This window comes from Patiria miniata, unplaced genomic scaffold (genome assembly GCF_015706575.1).
Source record: "Patiria miniata isolate m_02_andy unplaced genomic scaffold, ASM1570657v1 HiC_scaffold_19, whole genome shotgun sequence".
Classification (NCBI taxonomy): domain Eukaryota; kingdom Metazoa; phylum Echinodermata; class Asteroidea; order Valvatida; family Asterinidae; genus Patiria; species Patiria miniata.
The window spans coordinates 11,614,505-11,630,566 of NW_024037057.1; the positions used below are offsets into that span (position 1 = coordinate 11,614,505).

At 39.5% G+C, this 16,062-nt stretch overlaps 1 protein-coding gene across 1 annotated transcript; it reads right to left on the bottom strand.

The window, feature by feature from the left end:
- Positions 1–7,795: 7,795 nt before the first annotated feature.
- LOC119725796 (very low-density lipoprotein receptor-like) lies at positions 7,796–15,458 on the bottom strand. The gene is made up of 9 exons (XM_038197373.1): positions 15,374–15,458; positions 14,465–14,521; positions 13,670–13,792; positions 12,812–12,925; positions 12,043–12,144; positions 10,997–11,104; positions 10,056–10,220; positions 9,572–9,677; positions 7,796–8,560 (listed from the first exon to the last, which is right to left on the bottom strand). The coding sequence occupies exons 1-8, from the start codon at positions 15,423–15,425 to the stop codon at positions 9,583–9,585; spliced, it is 816 nt and encodes a 271-aa protein (XP_038053301.1). The 5' UTR covers positions 15,426–15,458; the 3' UTR covers positions 7,796–8,560; positions 9,572–9,582.
- Positions 15,459–16,062: the final 604 nt, after the last annotated feature.

The window sequence follows — 16,062 nt, forward strand, 5'->3', positions numbered from 1 at the left end:
TTTAAGATAGCTCACTACAAGTCGTCTCCATCTGACACAGTAAACAGCGATTGAATATGGCTCTTATAAACAACGGTAAGTCAAGATAGTTAAAGATTTTGCCAACTACCTACAAAGGGTGAGTCAAAATGATCCGGACCCAAGTTCACCATTTTTGTTGTGGCAAATAGAGTATTATTGAGAGAAAATATGAGTGTTTCAAATGAAAGGTTATTACCTTGTCTTCCACAGGAATTTTGAATGTTTCAAAATAGTGGCTGTGGTGAAGAGTTATGCCATTTTCATTGAAGTGGCTCATTTTCCAGTCTGCACACGGAATTGGTTTTGCTTTCTTTTTTTAATGTGTCAATAACTTCAAGTGAGTTAGTCACCATGACTAGGTTTTAATTTGTTATTACACTGCTTCACATCAGTACGCGATTTCAATACATTAGTTGTGTCTAATCATGGAACCGTGGTTAGGGTGTTTCTTTAGCGTGTGTTCTTTGCTAGCACTTTTTTTCTTCAAAATAGTACAATGGATATACATGAAACTTTTACTAAATATGTCCAAAATACCAGCCTATAACATATCTCAATTGCACTTGTGTTGATAATTGCTACATAGTTTTAAAAATATTTTCTTTGATTTTGGTCCTCATCATTCTGACTCACCCTGCAGACGAGTTCTATCATGTTGTTTGCCTACAGTCAATATGAACAATATGTTGTAACTTTCAAAAATGGACGGATTTGGGGTTATTATTTATAGGAAATATTTGTTACACTGACCTGTTTGAAGTTTTGTGTTCGTGGATGCTGGGAAAAATCAAGAAAAAAATTGTGTTCTTGTAGTCTGGTTTACTCACGCTACTTCACGTGATTTGAATGATTCTTGTACTAAAAGAAGCTCATTGATTGGGCTTTCATGTCCTAGATTTTGGAAGTGCAACAGGCAAAACTTCATTCAAAAATTGGTCCCGCCATTTGGGTTTCGTTGTTTCTACTCACACAGTAGTTAATGTGTTCGGGTTTGTCGGCTTCCTATTTTGTTTGACTACAGCAATTGCAGTGTTGATCTTTTGTGTGGCGTCGGCAGCAAGCATTCACACAATCGGCCGGTTTCACCTCAGCGATCCACACGGCGTTGCTTCGCAATCTAACGTGCCCCTTGCAAACTACTACCGATGTGCTGCAGCATGTATGAACAACGACAACTGCAAGTACTTCACCGTGGATCTCGATGGTTGCGTTGTGGGTGAGACTGGTGACCAACCGGCGATAGGCTCCGGAACCAACTTGGTGTACCAGCGAGGAATCACCCAACAGGTATTTGCCTCTATCTTGTTCGGGAATACTTTATAAAATATTGCACGAGACAAAAATATTTGTTTGTATACGTTTGATCTTTTTGTACCTGAGAATCAGCTAATAGACCTTTATCATGCTGCCACCATGTTTCCTGTTTCCAATAACAGTACTGAATGATCATGTTTTTGTGCACAAAGGAACCAGACTATTTTTCCTTCCAACTTCGCTTTAGTTACGTTGATTTGAATGGGAAAAAATAAAGATGGTCGCAACATGATAATGGTATATTACTTTCGACCAAACGACCGACCCATCGACCGCCTGATCGAGTCAGTAATTTTCCTCTTAAGCTGAGACTTTCTAGTCTACTAGGAAATCCACGTAATGTTGTTGTTTGTATATTTATATATGTTTTGTTTGTCGGAGAGATGTAATTCAAAATAAGGTCTTACCCTTCGTTGAAGATCATAGTAGTATGTGCACTGTGCTCTCGGCGCTGTCCGAGGGATTGCAAGAACAACAAAACGTTAACTTACTCGGTATGACTCGTATTAATGACCTCATGTTTACTACTGGAGACAATTTACCCCAATTAATCGTTACAGTGAAACGCCGCTATAACGAACACATCTATAACGAACATGTGGCTATAACGAACATCCCCTTTGGCTCCTGAAATAATAAAATCTATTATAATGCACAATTACTATAAACGAACGACCAATATAAGGAACATTTTGTATTTGTACGGTATCAGGCAGACTCATTCAATGTTGATATGAATAGTATGCTAGATAATACGCAAGTGAGCAACATAAAATCACAAATGATTCTTTTTCAATTGGCTTTGCAACAGAGGGAGTGCACCGACGAGAAGCAGACATCAACTCCGCCGATAACAACCACGGAATATAAAGCGCAGACCGCAACTCAGCCGATAACAGCCACGGAATCTAAAGGGCAGGTTGAACCACCTGGTGGGCGCTGATCTAGCCACCTGACGAAGCTCAGGCTGTTAACCTATTTTGAGGTAAGGCCGACACAATATGTGACCTACTGAGGCAAAATGAGGAATGTCCCCCAAAACCTTTTAAGTAATCGACGCCTGAAGCCGGATATTCTAGTAAAATCATGTCAAAATCGTTATTGATTGTTTTGTATGTTTGAGTAACCAAGGTATCCTAGATCCACACTATTAAGCCAGTGATTTGCGCTTTAACAAGATGTACATGTGACGTGAAAAGTCAAAGGTGGGGGTTATTCCTCATTATGCTACGGCAGGTCACATATGAGGGCGCTATTTCGTTTATGTAGCTACAAACGACTGTACCCTAATCAAACAGCGCCCTCCTATTGTGTCTGCCATACCTCAAGATAGGTTCCCTGCAGTTCCCTTGCCTAGTTTTGTGTGGTAAGTTTTGAACCTCAATCATCGTAGCAACTTTTCTGTTTATCGTTTCGGTTTGCGGTAACACCTTGTTGTAATTAACTATTGTCGCTCAGTAGATATTTAGTTCTGGTACGAAGTTGTCCTGCTTATTATCAACTTTCGCTTAGTAGTTTTAAATTCAAATTAAGTTTTTGTCCTTCACCGACGTGTAAACACTGTATACTCAGTGTGTTACCTCCCGAGTGAAAGTTGGAGAAAATCACTCTGGTGGGACTCGAACCCACGACCTCCTGCTTTCTAGTGCAGACGTCTTACAAACTAAAAACTATTCTTATGAATAGTTTTTGTAAAACTAAAAACTATTCTTATGAATATTTTTTTTGTTCTGTTAAGAACAGTCCTGCTTAGTTCTAAAATAACTTGTCTTTGGTCTCAACGTTTCGACTAGCCTGCTCTAGTCATCGTCAGGAGAGAATTGGAGATGCTGCTCCAGCTGTGTTAGGATTGGGAGTCTTTGTATTGGTAGATTCTGATTGGTTGTCTGTTGTTCTGTTGTTCCCATGAATATACTTATCTGTGTATAATTAAAGAAGAAGAAAAATTCTAGGTGAAGTGTTTGATTTGTACAATTTTATGCCAATTCAGTTAGCAAGCAGTTTGCAGTACTTGTATTCATTTCGTCACCGACATCACGAAGTAACACTCATGTACATACCGGTAAAAATTAGCAATCGGAGAAAACGGCATCTAAAGTTGAACGCCTTCTAGAACAACACTTTAACAGAGTGTTTTCAGTTGAGTTTCTCGTTGTAGACACTTGATGTATTGATGATATAAATTTGCTGTTTTGACCCGTTTGTGTATTAAAACAACAAGAAATAAGAGAAAAAAAGATGAGTGCTAGTTCGTGAACCCATAAAAGCTGCGAACCTGTAAAATTCCGTTTTCACGTAGTAGCACGCTTCAATGTATTACAACACTAAAAGAGTGTTACTTCGTGGAAACGGAGGTCAGCGCGCGCGCGCTCAAAGAACAACAGTGTTACTTTGTGAAAACGGTTTTGCTCGCATTTGAGAATAGTGCGCGCCATGCATTGCAATGGTAAATGGAACTTGAGTGTTACTTCGTGAAAACGAAAATTGTCACTTTTGCGCAAAAGTTGCCATGGATACTGAGCGTTATTATTAAAGTAAAGCCCTTGAAGCTTTGAAACGTCGTGCAATGGTAGGCCTTGATGCATAATGTGTAAGAATCCAAAAAACTGGAAATCGTAAAAAATATGGTTTAACACGTTAGAGTGTTACTTCGTGGTGTCGGTGACGATTTGTTCATGTAATTCTCAGATCTGCATAATTTATGACGTTATTCTGCTGTATATTCATATTATGTATTATATGGGCGGAAATCCGAGGTTGGGAATAACGTTCCCCACCATTGTTTTTACTGTAGGACACCAATGCATGTACCCTAAGTGGTCTGCATTCAGATTGTACCATATTGTATGTTTATTTCAAGGGTAAAGTCCATCATTTGCAGCTATCTGAAAAGTAGCTGACGTGATTATTGTTGAAAGCATACTTGGTTAAAGATAGTAATGGAACTAAACTCCTTGTGACATTATTTCTTCCAGCAAGCTGTGATTTTGAAGAAATCAAAGAAAGAAAGAAGGCCTTTCCAACGTGAAGCATCGTTGGAAGTTTCCGTTAGTAGTTCGTTTTTGTTTTGTTTTTATTCGGCGAAGCGCGCACAAGCGTTGGCACGACAAACACGCGCGTGCGGTTGCTATAATTCGTCAGATCAGTGCGCGACATCGCGTAGCTGCAATCAGCTCAGTGACAACGTGTCTCGGACGCTGAATTCAGGCCCAATTCAAAGCATGATTCAGCAACTTTGGATTTGAAATCGAGATCATAGAATGTTGTTTTTCTCGAAATATACAGCTGAAGCTGAGCTGAAACGTCATCAGGTTAGTCTATTGTTCAGCACCCTTCTTTAGATTTTGAGCACTTATGTTGCTTCAAACGAACAAAATGCACACATTACAAATGATGGACTATACCTTTAAGCGATATGAATATGGACGCTACCTTTAAGCGAGATTAATATGTATGTCTCATATTGTTCTGATGTATCATGAACAGCACAAACAAGAGTCGGATGTCTTTTCATTTCAAAGGATATCCCCCCCCCAAAAAAAAAAATGATAATAATTACCGATAATTGGGTATAAGGGAGACATTCCCATAGACTTGTGCACACATTCCCCCTCTAAACTGTAATGACCCCTAACCCCAATTTTACCTTATCCTACCCCCACGAATTTCGGTAATTTTTCTAATTGGACCACGATCAATCGATCTAGCCTATTTGCGACACAAAAAAAATTGCCTCTAAGTAGGGGATGTGGAATTAGGGAGACATTGAAATGTCTCCCTCATTCGACATGTCTCCCAGAGGTATAACGTATGACGCTAAAGTGTCTCACAAAGGGTATACTTGTTATTATAACAATAATAATCATTATTTTGGGAGACATCCACATAGACTTCTGCATTTTTGAAACTTAAATGTGCCCCAACGCAATATTCCCTTGTCCTTTTTCCACGAATTTCGGTATGTTTACTGATTAGACCACGAACAACAAATATAACATAATTGCGACGATAAAATTGTGCCTCTAAAGGGGGGCTGTGGCATTAGGGAGTCATGAACATGTCTCCCTATGGACCAGTGTCTCCCATCGTGCGAAGAAATTACGATAACGTGTGTCCTTAGTGGTACCTTTACACGTATAATAATAATTAGTAATACACATTTGGTATTTCACAAATTGTTGCTCTAAACAACGAGTGGTTTTTTTTGTATTGAACGTCGTCTCATTCTGATTAGGATATTGTTTATGGTTAAACCACTAAGTTGTTTCAGTCATATCATTTTTGTTGTTTGACGAGTTATCGTGAAATTAGACTGGCGATCGTGAACAACGCGACAAAATATCGAGTTAGTACATTCAGTATTTCTTGAGATATTGCCCGAACCATCAGTGTCTTCATTTTACTCTATACTAGTGAGGCATCCGTGTTGACGCTGTGTGGAGTGGGTAGTATAGTTATCACCGTGCATGTGCGGCGCCCTCAACTGAAAAAGACAGACAGGTGAAGTTGGAAAAAATGACTTTAGTAAAAATGCACATTAATAAAAGTAAAACAAGGGAATTTCGTTGGAATCGGCGTTGGTTTGTCCGTAAACTTGATGACTCAAAAATTGTTGATGGATGTTCATGACATTCTTTTAGGGGTGGTCCTTGGTACAAGTACAAATCGATCAGATTTTTGGAAGTGATCCGGAATCTGGATCTGGATGCAGAATTTATTTCAAAGGATTATTCACTTTTTGTGTTTGCGAATGAACCATGAACCTCTGTGTACAACTGAACAGCTTCCTGTGCGCGCATTGACACGGTGACCCTGTATGCCTTATCCCCCACCTAATTTAACCACGCAGATCAATGGACTAGACCATTTTATACAATAGGGGAGTGGAGAGTTAGACCGACACAGGCATATACATTATTGTATGCCACCAAATGTTTGAGTTTAAGGATTTTTTTTTTTAACAACTAAGGATATAAAGCGACCAACATTGTTATTTTTCGATAAATTCAGATTATGAGCAATCATGTTGACATTTTAAATGTGCAATAAAATATTGAAGTACAGTGGATATGCGAGTATTTGTTTTGGATGTACTGACAATATAGCGGGCCTTGGCAGAGGCCAAGGCACGCATTTACTTGATATATCGTCTGTCTGTTCATGCCATTCATTGACTCTGCTATGCATTTTTTTAGCATGGGGTTTCATCTAGATCTCCCAAAAGAAATAATTTGGCCCCCAAAAAGGGGATATTCCTTCCAAAAAGTCGCAAAAAGTGTAATCTAAGTACCCCTTGTCATAAACTTTCGGCGTTTTGGTTTAGCCCTGCCCCCTCATCCATCACACCCCCTGAAGCTGAGTGTGTATTAGTCCAGCCAGGCTTGCAATTGCACTATAGCATTTGTTTGGCCCGTGTGCATTTAGCCTTAGGGGGTACCAGTGTGCTGGATGCTGTGCTAGAGTTAGGCTGTATCTGGAGGGCTTTGCAGTTTTTGCATCGGAGTACTGACCAAGTAAGTTGTAGTCAAATCCCCCTGGGTTGGGAGTAGAATTTTGGTATATTTTACTAACAGCTACTCACTGTGACCATCACCTAGCCCGCTCTTGTTAATTTCTTACATGTTTAAGCTCTGGCAGGAGCTTCTACATGCCACTTGGTGGTCGTTCTGTCTGTCCTGAAAATTGACCCAAATATGGAGTTTCATATGTGCCATCGGCGTCGCATTTGTCAGCGTCGCATTTTTCAACTGTAGCAGGGATCAGTTTGATCGATTCCATGCAAGACTTTCACGGCCAAAGCTTATTGTGCACTCGCACTTGTTAGACTTGCATTTTCTTGTACAAGTTATTTTATAGAGTATTTTCGTTAACTTAAATCGTAGCCCTATTAAGTTGCCCGTAGATATATACCACCATTAGCAATAGAACATATTGTATTCGATTTATTGATTTCATTTTGTTTAATATAATCTCCTTTAACACATTTTGATTTTACGGAGGCCAAGTGTCCGGAGAACATTTCAGCGCGGATGTGCAAGTGCCCTTTTCTCAAACTCCCCCCCCCCCCACAAATACAAAATGACCTGGCTAGGCCTCTGAGAATTGACCCTTCAGCCATTGTCATGGATACACTTTGGAATATGAATAAATATCTTACAAAGCAAAGCCAAAGCACCAGTTCAAAGAGAAAATAAAGGCATTCTTTGAGAGCTATTTACTCATATAGACCCAGCTGTACACGAATCAAAACCCATTTGGGCACGAATGTTAAAATGTCTTTGAAAATCTAAGGAACTCGCAAAGAAATTACACGTTTTATCTCTATCTAAGATCTCCTCTGTAAAAACAAACGTCAAAATAAGGTACACGTACAAATCTATTTGCTTTTATGAATTAGCTGCCACGCTATTTTATTAGCGAACTCTCAGAGAATTGAACTGAATTCTTCCAACTAATCGTACAACGTAAATTAATGACAAAAGCAACCCAGACTCCAGACTGTGATTTGTTTTCATATTAACTGGCCTAAAATATTTCGATTCGATTAAAAGCTTGATACAATTGGTTATTTTGTTCGTATTGAAGAAGTTTGTAAGACGAGTGTGCCAAATTAACTTGATATAAGACTGTGATAACTATATTCAAACGTGCATAATTGCCAAACTTTTTGATTTTTGAGGATTTACTATCTATATTGGTAATTTGAAACTGTGAGTTATTGTATTACACATTTTTTTTAATGATAAAGACACCTAAGAATTACTGCAATCTAATGGGTCACTTCAAATCTGAAATATGTTTATCATTGTTGCTATGTTTGATTCAAGAGGTATTTCAAAGTTATTCATGATACACATTTAGTGAACTAAAGTCTCTCAAAGAGATGTTTTTATTATCTGTAAAGATGACAGGTGAAACACATGTTCCTAGTTTTATCAGTTTTCTTAGTGTTCTTAGTTGGTTTGTGACTGCATTGGCATGTTAATGTAGTCAAACTAGTAATATTCAAACGAGGATTCGAAATCAGAACATTCTTAGTCATTTCCTTCAACAATAATCGTGACAATCAAAATAACGAATCACTCATGAAAAGAGAAAAGGCAGAACGTGTGAATATCTTATAAACTACGACTAGCTATTGATAACTTGTGGCAGCGGAAAATGAATGTCCAGTTGTCCGTTGTCAGATCCCGTAGCAATGTCGTCTTTTCCCGGTCGCATGAACCTTCATTAGAAAAGAAAGTACAAATAATAAACAACGTTAAGATGTTTTAGAAGCGTAGCATTTATATTTTGAAACACGGTCATTCATTTCTTATCTTTACATATAGCAGTGTTAATGTTTTCAATGTTCAAAAAATATTTTATCACTTCATTTCTGTAATTAGTCTGGTTCCCAGACCAAAAGATTCCGACTATTCCTGATGAATCTTAGGTCAGGTAGCCTCCGGTAATACAATGTATTACAATTTACGTCACGTGACTAAAACGGGAGGAATTCCTCCATTATCCGAAAATTTCCGAAGTTTGCCGAAGTCGTTTCGTCGACAATCGGATAGCGCCCGAGTATTTCCAAGTATATAATATAGGTTTAATTAACTGCTAATTGCTTATTAATTTTATTTTAAATGAGTTGATAATTAATATTCATTGTTTTCATTTAGAAAAGTTGAAATTCAACGACGATTTTGTGCATCAAATATACTCGGATCGTACGGGCGAACTTTTTGCTGCGTCATGTACAATTTTGAATTTGACGACCGTTACCGAGATTTTCCAAAACTCGGTCTTCATTCGGCTCCGCCTGCTAACAGTGCTATTTGGTTCCGTAATTTTGAAGATTCCAGATCAACATTACTCAATGTTATCTTACAAAAACATCAAACTGTATTATCATAACTGTATGATATTACGAAGCAAGTGATTTATTTAAAGATTTGATCAGAACATTAAAAGCTACAAGTGATAAAGCGAAATCGGAAACGAAGCCGCGCTTTGAAAAAGGGCCATTAATGTCGTCATGTTTATTTTTTGCCACGGAGGCTGCCTGACCTACAATTTAAGACGTGAGCGTCGGGAATAATTGTCAGGTCTGGGAACCAGACTATTCTGTAATTTGTCTATTCGGGCGATTCACAATTTAGTGCGCCACCAAGAGTTCGCCATGGAGAGTCTTTTTTTCTTCAAGTTTACAGTCGACAAAACAAGGCCCAAGCGAATCAGTTTGTCTTCTTACCTCTAGTTAGTTTACTTGCGCATGGCTCTCTTCTTCTGCTCTACCTTTCGTGTCATCTTCTCCCATCTCTTCTTAGGAGCTCTCTTGGCACTGTCGCCGTACATGCCTGTGTAAACCAAAGCGAAATCACTATGTGTAGCAACTGAATCTGTGTTGAAAAAACTCCCTAGAAATCAACCTAATAGTAATGACCCTTTTAAGATCCGTTTTTAGATGTGTTTGTGTGAGTTAGTTTCTGCATGTAAAGGGGAACAAAATAAGGTTCTAAATTCCCGTAAGTCCCCATTATGGCGATCGTGTACAAAAACATAAGGGAGGTCTTCCTAAAAGTTTGTACCATGGTCCAAACTAGGTTTTAATGATTAATGACCTCAGGCATGCCTATGTGGATGGGACAATATGAATCATAGAAATGTGAATAGTATTGATTCCATGCTGGCTCAGAATCAGTTAAGGGTAACGCAAAATCTCAAAGGGTTCTTACAGCAGATCATATCAGACTCGTCCTCGCCACCGCTGCAGTCGGTCTCGCCATCGCACATGTCATCGAAGGTGACGCACTCGTCGGAATACAGGCAGGGGAACTCGCCCATGTTATAATCACAAGTGTTGGAGAAAAAGTCGGACGAAAAGTAAGGGGTGGAGGTGGCTGAAGTGATCAAAACGTAATAAATCAGTGCAACAGCATGTGGACAAATGCGATATCGGTCCCTGGAATACATCCCTGAACAAGCTTAATTAAATTACTTCACTTTGTCATACCTGTCGCGGCATCCACACTGTTTAGCTGGTGACCTGACACCTCAGGTCACCACAACCTCTACCCATTGATTCTAGTTAACTGCGCATGCCCACCACAAACCACAAAGTGAATCTTGGTAAACAAATCCACAGTTATGTACACAATCAACCAGCTTGCCACAATGGTAATTTGTGTGCAGTAAAGTGCAAGCCCTAATGCGAAATGAGTGACCTCGTGACCCAAATGTGTACGACTGCAATACATTGGTATTAACCCCTTAGGGTTGCAGACCAGTAAATTGGTCCTAAATTGCCTTCGCCGGCCAAATCACGATTTGCATGCCCTCAAAATCTTTAGTATTTGAGCATACTCTAGGTCATGAACTGAAGGGTTTGTAAAAAAAATATGGGTGGAAGCCGTGCACAGGACTGTGAGTTCCGTTCCACTCAAAAAACGTGCTGATGTTTGTTACTAACCAACGGAGAGACACAATTATTTCGTGAGCTGCTTTCCACAGCTAAAAATACATTAGCCAAGAATATGACCCCCTTCAGTTGTCGTGGTAATGGTATGGTCATCGAATCAGATATGGTTTGATTATTATTATGTGGATGACAAGATTGATAACCAATCTTACGTGTAAAAACAAAAACTTTACAAAATAAATGATGAAAGAAACTTACGGCAGTTTGCCTCATCCTCTCCACCATCGCAATCAACTATGTAGTCACACTCCCAGTAATCAGGGATGCAATCCCCGTCGTTACAGGTGTATTCGTAAGAACCGCACGCTTAATTAAGAAAACAACAACAACCACCAAGAACAGAGTGAGTCCGCAATTTTATATTCTAGTATATAAGACTGAACTCAAATCATCGGTCACAAAATAACTGAAACCCCACATCAGTAGAAAAACGGCACAATAACAGCACAATGGCTGTCTTGCTGTCAGCATTGGCGAACAGTGTCGTCCTGTAAATACCGACAAGAAATCCGTAAAGAAAGGAATAAGAGTCGAACATTCATTTGGTTTATCACAAATGATAACGTATACTATTTCAATTCACTAAACCCACTTAAACCCTGTCTTGTAAGGTGAGAAGAAATTTGCAGTATATTGAGAGGAGGCATTGAAGTCATTTTTATGGTTAAGAAAGACACAAAACCGCCTTGCAACATCAATTTATACAATGGCAGATAATTTGGCCATTGTGAATATAAGATACATGGTGGTCCTCTAAAATGTTAGTCATAGTAGCTTTGAAGTATAAATCGACTGGTGTTGTTGGGTTTTTTTTTCAGTTAAAAGCTGAGCACAACGATTTTACAAACTATTTTACTTGATATTTGTAGTGCAACTATAATGTACAAAACGATATCTCTCCTCCTGATACGAGACAAAGACAATCTCACACCGAGAAAAGGAAAAAAAACCATGCAGTTTAAAAAGTTGTAATTTAAGAGATACGCGAGGAGAAATTGCTTAAGCGCCAAGACACGTGCCCGTAAATAATTGGCCACTATCAACTGCATAGTGCTCGAACAAATCGCGGGTAATTCAATGTTATGTGCTCCCATGAATACAAGCACGGTGCGATCAATATTCCCTGCCGTTCGCTTCGGGCAGTGTCACAATTTTACGCAGCAATATCCACTCGACTCGCGTAATCTTTAAATGTGCAACCATAAAACTGCATCATTTGTTTCATAAATCGACAAGAAACTTACGGCAGTTGGCCTCGTCCTCTCCACCATCGCAATCATCCCAGCCGTCACACTCCCAATTACTGGGGATGCAATCTCCATCGTTACAGGTGTATCCATCGCAGGCTTAATAAAATAAAATAATAATACACAATCATAGTCATTTCTTATTAACATTCATGTTGTCACCGTCACCACGAAGTGACACTAACATCGACAAATCGATATTTAACGATTTGGATTTTCTTTTCTGATTTGTGATTAATTACACATAATCTATCACCTCAAGAAGTTACTAAACACATAGTTAATTAGTTTTGTCAAAACATTAATCAACATTACTGAACGTTTGCAACTTAATGGGTCAAAATAAAAATAGCGTTTTCACGAAGTGTACTATACCATTATTTCGCATGTAAAGTGCCTGCACACTACGCGTCAAAAACGGGTTTTGCGTTTTCACGAAGTGACACAAATGTCACGTGATACGCGCGACTCACTTCTGGCGTTATCACGAAGTAGCGCTTACCCATTAGCTAATACACGTGGTTAGTGTCACTTCGTGACATTTTATACACAAGCTGAGATGAGTCGTTTATCCTTGTGTAGAGGATATGTGATTAAAGCCACTATTCATTGCATTTGCGGTTAAAACAAACAAAAAATAGTACGAACTGTGAAGAGGCTGCGAGGTCAAGTGGTGGTTTTAACATTTATAGCGGATTACTGTTGGTGACATTTATTTATAATACTGGGCCAGGCTGGTTGAAGTTCCACAGTTATTGACACTTACGGCAACCGGCCTCGTCCTCTCCACCGCTGCAGTCATCCCAAGTGTCGCATTGCCAATAGCCAGGAATGCATGATCCATCGTTGCAGGTGAAATCGTATGAGGAGCAGCCTGCACCTTAATCCAGAAACAAGAACGAATCAGATATTCATCAAATGCGGGTCATGTATTAATTCATAAATAGTTTACCTTTTCCTATTGGTTTCTTGCAGGAGTACGCCCTGCTATATTCTAAACGGAAGGCCTAGTGGACTTGAGGGTTCGTTAAACGGAAACAGCGCCCCCATAGCCCCAAGCGTGACTTTATCTCAAAAAAGGTCAAAATCGAAGTTACACTCTTTTCGCCGGCTGGGCCGGCCCATGTTGACAAAAGTTTACTTGATTCTTTGAAACCAATTACACCATTGTTACCATAAAGTATCACCAACATAATTAAAAGGAATGTTTTGGTAAAAAGGATGTACCTTGAAAAGCATATTCAAATGCACTATTATCGCACCTCTACGATGCGTATACCATACTGCCTTATAGCACGGCAAAACGGTGTAAATGTTATAGTTACGCCCTTTTGCCGTTTCACATCTTGTCACATCTGGCAAACAAACAGGGTGTTTCTTAATATACATCCCAGGTTGTATCACAATATACTGAAGAAACTGAATCCAACGAGCCTGTTTCTTGCAGGAGTACGCCCTGCTATATTCTAAACAGAAGGCCTTGTGGACTTGAGGGTTCGTTAAATGGAAACAGCGCCCCCAGAGCCCCAAGCGTGACTTTATCTCAAAAAAGGTCAAAATCGAAGTTACACTCTTTTCGCCGGCTGGGCCGGCCCATGCTGACAAAAGTTTACTTGATTCTTACTTGCACTTGGGCAGTTGGCCTCGTCCTCGCCTCCACTGCAATCGTCGATCCCGTCACACTCCCAGAAACTGAAGATGCATGTTCCATCGTTGCAGACGTAATCACCGCTACTGCAGGGGAAACCTAAACCAATTCAAGTGCACATTTTACAATTTATGAAACTTAAAATGGAGTATGAACATTCTACAGGATGAGCCTAAAAACGAAAAACCTAAATGTCGGGACCATTGCTTTAGTAAAGTTTTGCATGTAGCACCTTCAATAGCTAGGATATGAAAGCCCAATTCATAAGCTTTCTTTTAGTACAAGAATCATTCAAGTCACTTGTGTAATTTTCAAGTTACGGTATTATAAACACCACCATCGTTCCAAAGTTCTGTCCACGGATCACAAAAAGGTTAGTGTTCTTTCCGCAAAACGAAAACAAATCAAATAGGGATGTGTGTGAATTGTTTTCGCTTTGCCCAAATAACGCACATCTTTTTTGTGAACCGTGGACAGAACTTTAAATCGGTGGTTGTTTTTATGATTCTGTCACTTGAAAACTGCATAAGTGATTTGAACGATTCTTGTACGAAAAAAAGCTTATGAATTGAGCTTTCATATACTAGATTTTGAAAGTGCTACATGCAGAACTTCACTAAAACAGTAGTGCCGCCATTTGTGTTTCATTTGTTTTACTAACCCTGTCTGGGCATATTCATGTTCAAAGGAAAAATAGAAAAAAAATATGAGACCCGTCATGTTATACATGTACATACATTTTAATGAAATTAACGGCTTAAGAAATGTTACCTTGGCGGGTTTGCTGCAACTTGAGTGCCTTCTTTGATGGTTTGGCCATGCATACTCCTGTAGTGTAATGACAATATTAACTTAAATGTTCGGCTCATTGACAATTTCACGGATTTATATTTGTAATCATCTGACGAACAAGTTATGAAATGCTAAATTGCCCGACAAAGCTGTGGTGAATTATTTATCTCGTGTGGGGTGGGGATAGGGAGGGGGAGGGGGAGGGGGAGGATAAATCCCATTTTTTTTGTATAGTGAGACAAAAAAAATCCCCCCTCCCCGCTTTTGGAATTTCGATGGCTTGGCATTTTTAGGATTTTGCTCATCCTAAAATTCCCCGCTCGCGGACACTGATTTACGCTTTTGCTCGTGTGTATTACGTTGTCAGAAAAGTAAAAGTGTTTGCAATTTTACTATTCAGTTTTTAAAGAGCGTATAAGGTGAAATTCGATGTCGATACTGAACGATGTCTCCCACCGTGCAAAGAAATTACGATAACGTGTCTCGTAAGTGGTACCTTTACACGTATAATAACAGGCATTTATATAGCGCTTTTACGCCGCAACGGGGTATCAAAGCGCTTTATAATTATTATTTTCCCTGTTTCCACGGGCAAAAACTCCTGAAACCTTCTCAGCTCTCTGGGGATCATACAGCTCGATGCTGCGTGTTAGGCGCAAGGAAGGTAAATCAACCACAATAACCATCTCTACCCTCACAGGTACCCATGTACTCCTGGTTGGAGAGACGCAATGAGTGATAAAGTGCCGTGCCCAAGGGCACACGCACCATGACCCCAGGCTGGACTCGAACCCACAACGTGCCAAATTACCCGCAGACCACAAATCCGATGCCCGTAACCACGAGGCCACAGTACTTAACACAAAACCATAGATGTTGGCAACTTACCAATCAGTAGAGCTCCGAAGAGCAGAGCGAAGACAAGGCGTGTAGCTTGCATGATGAGTTCTGCCGAGATTCTGTCAGGTCTGTCGAGATGAGGCTTGGTATCAGACACCGGCAATCCACTCACTTTTATAAGATTTCTGGCACAGTTTGTCACGAACGTTCGAGCAACATTGTGTACTTTTGGTTTGATTCAGATCCTTTATTTCCACCTTGCGTGTCCCTTGCTTGTTTGGAAACTCGACCAAAAAGTAAATGACAAATATTGGTTTGACGTTGCGCACGTGCTTGGTAAATAGAGCTTTCGAACAAAACATCTGCACATATTCAGTCGTGTTTACTTTTAGTTTTAAATCTGAGTTATAGCTCTTTGTCTCTCCGTGTGTACTTGTGTCAATGTTTATGATTGAACAGCAAATAATTGAAATAAACATCGGATCGGTGGTTTGTATGTACATTTAAAACGAAATTTGCTGCGCCCACACTTCTTGTTACCTGTTATCATTTTTTTTAAAAACATGTCAGTCATAAGAAATGATTTGAAAAAATAGCAAACTCTACGGCAGCTGGTGAACTTTTTGTTCAAATTGAATTTTTTTTTCTCGCTGCTCGCGTGATCCTTTGGGATAGTCAACAGAGTAACGCGTCCATTTCACAGTTATAAGTTAATTGGTTACCAAAACACGTATACA